This window comes from Ceratina calcarata, unplaced genomic scaffold (assembly GCF_001652005.2).
Source record: "Ceratina calcarata isolate Rehan_Ccalc_2016 unplaced genomic scaffold, ASM165200v1 scaffold7.2, whole genome shotgun sequence".
Classification (NCBI taxonomy): domain Eukaryota; kingdom Metazoa; phylum Arthropoda; class Insecta; order Hymenoptera; family Apidae; genus Ceratina; species Ceratina calcarata.
This window is the reverse complement of record NW_017178268.1, coordinates 416,295-425,007: the sequence shown is the minus strand read 5'-3', so window position 1 is coordinate 425,007 and position 8,713 is coordinate 416,295. Positions and strand designations below refer to the sequence as shown.

General features: G+C 42.2%; 2 protein-coding genes across 5 annotated transcripts in view; one reads left to right on the top strand and one right to left on the bottom strand.

Annotated features, from left to right (window-relative positions):
- Nucleotides 1–726: 726 nt before the first annotated feature.
- Nadsyn (NAD synthetase) overlaps nucleotides 727–8,713 on the bottom strand; it is a 10,540-nt gene continuing 2,553 nt past the window's right edge. For 3 of the 4 annotated variants that reach the window (XM_018033235.2, XM_018033234.2, XM_018033237.2), the window contains exons 2-13: nucleotides 4,091–4,277; nucleotides 3,705–3,960; nucleotides 3,413–3,605; nucleotides 3,108–3,348; nucleotides 2,810–3,049; nucleotides 2,630–2,745; nucleotides 2,255–2,559; nucleotides 1,978–2,186; nucleotides 1,676–1,901; nucleotides 1,416–1,592; nucleotides 1,257–1,359; nucleotides 727–1,034 (exon numbers count right to left, since the gene is read on the bottom strand). In XM_018033235.2, coding sequence (XP_017888724.1) covers nucleotides 1,006–1,034; nucleotides 1,257–1,359; nucleotides 1,416–1,592; nucleotides 1,676–1,901; nucleotides 1,978–2,186; nucleotides 2,255–2,559; nucleotides 2,630–2,745; nucleotides 2,810–3,049; nucleotides 3,108–3,348; nucleotides 3,413–3,605; nucleotides 3,705–3,960; nucleotides 4,091–4,236 — 2,241 coding nt within the window. In that variant the 5' untranslated portion in view covers nucleotides 4,237–4,277 and the 3' untranslated portion in view covers nucleotides 727–1,005. Of the gene's footprint in view, nucleotides 1,035–1,256; nucleotides 1,360–1,415; nucleotides 1,593–1,675; nucleotides 1,902–1,977; nucleotides 2,187–2,254; nucleotides 2,560–2,629; nucleotides 2,746–2,809; nucleotides 3,050–3,107; nucleotides 3,349–3,412; nucleotides 3,606–3,704; nucleotides 3,961–4,090; nucleotides 4,278–4,357; nucleotides 4,608–8,713 lie in introns of those variants that run through there. The other variant, XM_018033236.2, reaches the window with a different exon arrangement.
- LOC108630135 (cytosolic carboxypeptidase 2) overlaps nucleotides 4,607–8,713 on the top strand; it is a 5,745-nt gene continuing 1,638 nt past the window's right edge. The window contains exons 1-11 of the mRNA XM_018033202.2: nucleotides 4,607–5,268; nucleotides 5,325–5,536; nucleotides 5,671–5,823; nucleotides 5,977–6,266; nucleotides 6,325–6,471; nucleotides 6,587–6,698; nucleotides 6,844–7,089; nucleotides 7,301–7,633; nucleotides 7,756–7,983; nucleotides 8,194–8,285; nucleotides 8,339–8,585. Of these exons, the coding sequence (XP_017888691.1) occupies nucleotides 5,196–5,268; nucleotides 5,325–5,536; nucleotides 5,671–5,823; nucleotides 5,977–6,266; nucleotides 6,325–6,471; nucleotides 6,587–6,698; nucleotides 6,844–7,089; nucleotides 7,301–7,633; nucleotides 7,756–7,983; nucleotides 8,194–8,285; nucleotides 8,339–8,585 (2,133 nt within the window). The 5' untranslated portion in view covers nucleotides 4,607–5,195. The remainder of the gene's footprint in view (nucleotides 5,269–5,324; nucleotides 5,537–5,670; nucleotides 5,824–5,976; nucleotides 6,267–6,324; nucleotides 6,472–6,586; nucleotides 6,699–6,843; nucleotides 7,090–7,300; nucleotides 7,634–7,755; nucleotides 7,984–8,193; nucleotides 8,286–8,338; nucleotides 8,586–8,713) is intronic.

The following is an 8,713-nucleotide window of genomic DNA, read 5'->3' as shown; positions in this document are numbered from 1 at the left end:
TTATTATTATTAATATTATTATTATTATTATTATTATTATATTAATATTATATTATTTCTATCATGATTATTTAATTTACGTCCAGTATTGAAATCTGAAACAGTAGCACTTACTTAAACGTCTCTATTATCATTATTAATATGAACGAAGCATTTATTATATCTGCTATCATTTTACACCCATAATCGCATCAACAGTTTATTTATCCCGACGTGCCGGGAGTTTTATCACAACCCCCTCCCCCGCCCCCAGTACTATAGCAACGATTAATGTAATAATATTATTGACATCGTTATTGCTGCTCGATTAATGATTCTGGTTATTGATCTTATTATTAATATATAAATATATACATAAAACTATATGTGTATATCATCGTTATTATCGTTTACAGGCAGGACTTATTTTCATTTCTTGTTGCGTGAATCGGCAAACGAATTTTTAGGGTGACTAGTTTAAATGCGTGCATGCGTGGGTGAGGAAAGCGAGTGTTAAATGTACTGTGTATATCTTCGTTATCGGGGAATTTTGAAAATGAAATCGTAAATCATGATCAGGCTCTCAAATCGATCATTAATTGATGGTACCCGCGATCAAACGCTAATACGCGCTGTCTGTGTATGTAGAGAAGAGAAAAATAATAAAATTAATATTATACACACGTGCATTCATACCTTTCCGTATATTTAGTTGACCACGGATTCAAGGGAATAAGAATCACACGATTTGCATAAATATATCCGTTTATTTTTATTGTATAATTTGTAATGATTAGTTCGTTATGATTAATATAATACAATCCGCGAGTCACGCGATTCTTCCGGTGACGAGCCTCTTCGCGACAAATAGTAGCCGGCATTGCTTCGCAGAGGGATCCCTAACGGGTGCAAGGACGAGGATGGACGGTAGGTTGCGCGAAGAAACTGCTAGCAAGTTTGCGTTCCGTTCAGCTCGCAACGCTGCAATGTCAAAATGATAAGAGACAGAGAGAGCTACTGCTACGGTTATACTACTACTCCAGGATGTGTTTTATCTGCAACAGACAATTGATGCCGGTTGTGTGATGATTCCTCGGGCTAAGCGCGCGGCGAGTGCGCACACACGTTGGGTCAAAGTTACTGGGACTCGCTCATTTGCCGCCACCTCGACACCCCGGGATACCGTTGCTTTTTTACTTTCGTCGTTGAACGCTGTTTAGCTCGCCACGGAGCTTGACCAGCGATAACGCACGCTTGTCTGGTTTTTATTTACTCACTGCTGATTACGGAGCTGAACGGCATGAATCGCGGCTTCGCAGGTACCTTTGGCGCGTCCTTTCGAGCTCCCGGTGATTTCTCTTCGTTGAGAAGACGTTTCACCTGCGGACGATCGTTTGAAATATCTCGAATGATCACTTCACGTTTTGGCAACGAACCTGTTCGTCGATCGCGTTAAATTGCCATTTCCATGTGTGATTATAGAGGAATGGTCGATGATCGAATCGGTTGTCGTCGGGACTGTAAGTCTCCGCGTGACAAGATGGCGTCAAGATGGTCATTTTGTGCCGATTTATCGCGTAGCATCTATAGAAGTGTTTCACCTTGTCCGCCACCTGTACAAAATAAAATGTACATACGTTAGAATAAGGAAGATATCGATAATTATACATATACATATATATTCGAAGGTATTTACTTCTTTCGGAGTAGACTTATCCCACATGTGAATAAGTCTGCAGAACATCGTGAAAGGACCAGCGCAATCCTGTTTCCTCAACCGTCCGAATGTGCCGAGTTCTTTGTACGTCATACCCATATCGACTTCGTCCAGTTGCGCGAGCTGTCCACCTTGCAGAGGCTCCAACTCCGCAGTAGGAGGAGCATTTAAGATTCCGTCCAAAGCAGTTATCCCGTGTTTCTTCCTGAAACAAATCCAACAATGATCGATTTATTCGAGTATAGATATTTTTAGTGTACGAAGAAGTATCAAATACGAACCTGAAATAAGCGAGGAACGATTTTAAATCATTCTTCGCAATTCCGCCGATGGGGTTTATATCGGCGCTACTGCAATCGTATTTAGTGAAGTATCCTCGAAGCGCCTCGTCGACGTTACTGCTTCCTAGCACCAAGAGTCCACCCGGTCGTCCCCTGACCCAGAGCATCAGTTGAGCGAATAGATAAGCTATCACCATCCTTAAACGAGCCTAATACTCCAAATTATAAAACGATCGAAGAATATTCCTTCTAGAAATAAGGAAATATAAAAACCCACTTGGATATTCTGCAAAGCTAAATTTTCCCTGGGAGATCCGCCTTGCACTTTGAATCTCGGCGACAGCTTGGTAACTTGTTGGAAAATGGTGAGAATTGCGGATATCGCTACGTCAATTACTATGCTATGATGATAGGAACCGATTTGGCTAGCGAGTTCAGCGGCTCGTGCTTTCGTTTCAGGGGACGAGTTTTCCGTACCCATGTAACACGTTACTAGAATCGTGTTGCATAATTGTTTCGGATCAGTCGGAACGTATTCGCAATCACCAACTATCTTTCTGATATCGGACAATACCTGTGTGTCTGATCGAAGATATTCGATAATTATATTTACTGAGATTATTAAATAAATAATTAAGCCAATAATCCCTACCTCCTTTGTTAACCGAATTTACGATCATGTCGCACATAGAATAAACCATGCAGGCCGATGAAGCCGAGTCTACGCCACCGCTCAACGGTAAAAAAAATCCACCTTGACACGATCGCCTTTTGGAATAAAGCGAATTGACATTTAGATCATCCTACTATTTGAATCAAGTAAGCAATTAACCTGAGATAATCCCAGAGCCAGCAAGCAGGCGCCATCGAAATCTCCTCCTCGGGAGTATGATAGACAAGCTTCCCGGTTAGATTTTCTCCTTCGTAAGGACCCAAATCGACGTCGATGGGCCGGTCCGGAGGATTCGAAATTAAATTCTCCGAAGTTAGAGCGAAGTCCACTTTGACTCGCGGATAACTCTGCGATTTCGCAGCTATATGAGTTCTCGATCTCATATTATTTCTATAGCTCCTAAGAAAAACGCAAACAGTTATCTCGATCTAAAATTGCCATCGCAAATGCTGCGAACCTGATGTTCTCCAAATCGAAGGTAGCGACGACTACTTCCACATCGTCCAAAGCGAATTCCCTGCCGCGATTCAAGATCTGACCATTCAACGTGATGGATGAACCCCCGTTAAAGTACAATCTAGATCCATCGCAGCCCCGCAAATTGCTGAACATGTAACAGCCGCCCGATTTGAAAGTAGCCGACTTGACCAGGTCAACAGTGACGTACGCCTTCCGTAATTCGAAGTACGAGCCGCTACCTTTGGAAATAAACCCGCGCGTTACTCGTCCTTGTTCAGTGGCTTGATTACGCATGCAAACTACCATTCGCAATAATTTCTACGCCGTCCAAGCTCATGGGAATGTGATTGCTCATCGGGTTCCACAGCTCCTCGCAGATCTCGAAACCGACGCACGTGTCCCTGGTCGAAATGACCGCGTCGCCGAACGGCACTACCGTCTGGCCGGTGATCTGTGATATCATTCTAGGCAGAAAGTAGTCCTCCACCATGCGTTCCTGCATGAACAATCAGCGCAGCTGTGGTCAGACGGTTAGACAAGGTCGGGGGACCGGTGCTAATTTCTTATGCATCGCGCGTGCAATCTCAAGAACAACCTTGGTCCACGGAGAGAACCACCTGGTCTCTCTGTAATTCCCGTCCTCGCACAACTTCATCTTCGGCCTGATCAACAGGATCCGCCGATTCAGCAACGCCACGCGACAGTTGTACGTCACATTCTTGTGCATCACGGGCATACCGACGTCTATCAGCATGTCCTCGGCCACGGACGACTTCAGAATCGTCGCGAGCACCTCCCAGCTGTGGAGAAGCGTGTCTGGCTCGTAGAAATGATCCTCGCAGCTGTAACCACTGTTGGCAAACATTACACTTGTATTAAAACGTTGAATATAAGATAAAAATGTAAATGATTTTATAAAGATAGTTATTTTTTTATATTCGTGTAGAAACTGCTTATTGATGTATAAACAGAAGTCCTTACCAAATCTCCAGCTCGGGACCACTTCTGTAAGTAGCACCAGCTTCCTTGGCTTCCTGGATGCTCTGCAGAATCCTCCGGGAATTTCCATCGAAGTCCATCGCCCATTGATTCAGAGTGCAAGCGGCTACTGTTACCGTGCGACCCATTCTGGAAATTCCTTTTGTACCGCTTCAGGAAATTCAATTATCTGCAACAAAAGGAGTAACAAAAATAACCATTTTTCAATGGTGAATAATAGTTGCCGGTGGGCAGGTGATCGATTCTGACCTATCAATTGAAAGCTCATTGATCGTCGGGAAGAATGTTTGCCGAGGAAATAACAGTACATTCACTGTCGAGCCCGAGGAACGTTGATTGATCAATAATTTTCAGAGCAGACAGAGGAAGAGAGGGATTGAAATTGCTCGACTGTTTCGCACAGCTAACGTTTAAAGACGCCGATAATACATTCCTCCGGTATTAACCGGAATTTGATAAACGCTGCAATTAAACTGATGAAAATGATACAATCTCCATCGGCCGTTCTTAAGATATTAAGTCACACAAGTTGTTATGGTTTGCAGAAACATAAAGCATTTTATATTCCCTGATCTCGTCAAGCTTTGATATAAGAATCGTATTATTAATCGTATTTAACAAGAAACAAATCAAAGTATTTTGAATCTAATAAAGGGATTATACAGGACGAAGTTGTTTTAAGAGAAATCACTAAGCAAACTTTCCAATGAGGCATCGCTCGATAGAGAGTCGTTCCATTGAGTTAGAGCGACGAACCTGAAGAATCATCGAGCCGCTGGCTCCGCCCCTGTTTCACCGTCGTCAAGCAATCGAGCTTTCATGGTACATGCAACTCTTCTTCGAGGGGTTAAAGCTCGCAGTTTGCGCGCTCGATTCGTTCGAGGAACATCTGAAGTTTTACTTAACGTCATACATTTTCAAATTCAAAAGATGCGTTTCATATAAAATGAGCACGATGACAGAATGCTCGTCGAAACAGATCTCATTGGACTCTCCTAGCTGTAAGGATTCCGATGAGAGAAAGAAATTAGAGAACGAAGATGCCTGTAGCGAGGAGGATGAGGAGTCCGGTGGAAGATAACGAAAAATGAGAGATCCGTTGCTGAACAGCAGGGTGAAGGAACTTCAAGCTATGCTCTTCCCGATTCATCCGATTCCCGGTGAGTTCCGCGCCGGATTGGGCCTCGTCAAATAGTACTCGTGCGTTATTAATTAGGCGGCAGATTGGCGAACCTGAACAAGCTTCAGGAGCTGCAATTGCTGCAGCTGGGACGGTGCGAGATACTGCGAAGGGAAACGGAGTTATCCCTGTTCTCCGTACCGTTTGGTGCCAGAGACACGCAGGAGATCCTTCGAAGCGCGTTGGACACCCGTTGCATGATCGATGGGATCACTCAGGAGGCGGCTAGGTGGCCCACCGAATGTCAAGTAATTTATTTGTTTATCATAAATTTAAAAATCAATTAAAAAATAATACACATATTATTGATAATTATATTATGTGATTAATACCACACATTTATTACATTCTTCTAAAAATACTTCAAACCATAAACTTGTAGGTACTCTCGGAGAGGGTGAGACATATAGAAGATACGCCAGCCAGCCCAGAACCATTCTATGTGCCAACCGGAAAAGAACCAAGACCTAAACCGCTGGGAGATGAGTTCGGAACCGTGATATTTCGATATCATCCAACAAACATCACCAACTATGTAATACTCGGTCATAAATATAAATTAATACAATAGTCAATACATAATACAAATTAATATAATATTTAATATAGTAATTGATATAATAATAACTAACGAATATAAGAAATAATAACGAAATGGATTAACTGGCTGAAACTCTTTGGGCGACAGTTCAGTAGATCTTGCGTTGGCGGTAGCACCGTCCCAATGGAATGTGGGCGAGATCAGACCGAAAGGATTATCGATAGCAAAGATCTGTTCCTAGTACGATCATCGGACGTGATAGATAACGACACGGACTTGCGTTTTGAATCTCGTTTCGAGTCTGGGAACCTCGGCAAAGTGGTCAAGATCACTGATACTTATTATCAGCTCCACCTTAGGAAAGATCTGTACACCCAGAGACACACGCAGTGGTACTACTTTCGGATATCCAACACGCGGAGCAGAATCACTTACAGGTGGTCTGATTCTTATAAGAAACTTGAGAAACTATTACGAAATTGAAATCAATTTTAGATTATCTATCGTGAATCTATGCAAGGAGGAAAGCTTGTATAATGAAGGGCTGAGGCCGCTCTTGTATTCGATGGAGGACGCCAAGAAACGAGCTGTTGGCTGGAGACGGTGCGGGGAGAATATTGCATACTACAGAAACGATTCCTCGTACGTGTCGCGTAATAAAGTATTTTTTATAAGGGAATTAAATATGCAGAAAGTATGAAGTGTGATGAAAAATTCTATGCAAAACTCTGCAGTCTATTTAATTCACTTTTCCCAGAAGCGATGAAGAGAAAGAGAAACACACGCTGACGTTCAACGTCTCTTTCCCTCACGACAGAGACACAGTCTACCTGGCGCACTGCTACCCATATACCTATAGTGATTTGCAAGTAATAATAGGCAGCATTCTACTATTTCTAGTCATACAATACGGCTGCATAATAGACGGCCGTAATGCGTTATTAATGTCACAGTAGATATATGCAAAATACGGTAAAGTATCGATTATATTTGTCAGACATGCAACTCCTTTAGGAATATCTCGCCAAACTAGTCGCTGATCCTGTTAAGACTAGATATACCAAGCTACGACTCTTGTGTCGAACGCTGGCTGGAAACGGAGTCTACTATTTGACTATCACTGCCCCAGCTTATGACGAGGAGCTGCGAAGGAAGAGAGGAATCGTGATCACGGCCAGGGTTCATCCTGGGGAGACCCCGTCCAGTTGGACGATGAAAGGAATCATCGACTTTCTAACCGGAGAATCCGATCAAGCTAGAGTAAACGAGATTCAGTCATTTTTATCTTATTTTAAATCGTAGATTGCATGCATTTTTTAAATTAATTGCAAGTACAGAGAGAATATCAGAAGTAAAATATTAAAGAAAATTCCTAATTAGATTTCGTTTTAAACTATTTGTTTATTTCATTTAAATTGATATTACAAAAATCCTTACATGTATTACACAATCGAGATCTTATCCAATACAGATGCTTCGCGAAAGGTTTGTATTCAAGCTAGTGCCGATGTTAAATCCGGACGGGGTGATCGTGGGTAACAATCGTTGCTCGCTATCGGGTAAGGATTTGAACAGGCAGTACAGGACGGTGATGAGGGAAAGCTATCCCTCGATTTGGCACACGAAGTTAATGATTCGTCGACTGCTCGAGGAGTGCGGCGTGGCTATTTATTGCGACCTGCACGCTCACTCCAGGAAGCACAACATATTCTTTTACGGATGCGAGAGCAAGCGGAGTTCCCCGCAGTCGAGACTATCCGAGCAAGTGTTCCCTCTGATGCTCCACAAAAATGCTGCCGACAAGGCAAGCACAATACGTTTACGTTAATTTAAAATATCAACTTCGAGATGACACATTCGCGAATGCGAGTTCTCTAAATAAAATTAGTAACGTTAAAAAAGATTAAATAGTCTCCTAACTCGTAGTTCTCGTTTGAAAACTGCAAGTTTCACGTGGAGAAAGCTAAAGAGGGTACCGGAAGGGTCGTGGTCTGGTCGATGGGGGTGCAGAACAGCTATACGATGGAAGCGTCGATGGGTGGAACGAGAATAGGTTCCAGATGTGGAACCCACTTCTCTACTCAAGATTACGAGCAATTTGGAAAAGTATTCTGCGAAACTCTATTAGATTTCTTTGATGCAGACCCAATTAAGGTAACTTCATGCATTTATAAGAAAACGGAATGTGCAAAAAGTATAAACACTGTATATAACATGAAAAATTTAAATGATGGAAGAAATTGGTATTTAAAATATTTTTTAAAGTGACACTTTAAACATTTTATTGTACATAATCATCCGCAATCTACTCATTACAAAACTCATTCTCGATCTATTGTATCATGTTGTTATTTGAAAATCAAGGAGAGACTTCGGAACAAGATAATTGCGAGGCTAATGAAGGAAGGTTCCAGCGCCGAGGAGCCGACAAACATTGATTTAACAGATTATTCCAGGTAAGATTATACTCTTTATAACACTTCCAATTTTTATTTACTTAATTCTATAGCGACGAAGGAGACACATCGGACAGTTCCACATCGGATAAAGAAGAAGCGAATTACGAAGACGTGTGGACGTACAATATGGGGGAACCTGTTGCAGCTCCACAATATATATCTGCACCACCTCCTACACCAACGTATGTTTCTCCACGTAGCTTAGAATTGGCAAGAAGACGAAGTAGAAAGGGGACCACGGCTAATAGAAGTTGCTTTCGTCGCAGAAGAATGCCGGTAGAACATATTAACATACAGGTAGCCCTCCTACAACACGGCATTCTATAACAGGGCTTCGCTCTAAAAGTAAATTATAATTTACTCTACTATTCCGTTACTATTCCGATATAACGGAAAGCGTCATGCACAGTTTACGGTGATTTTGT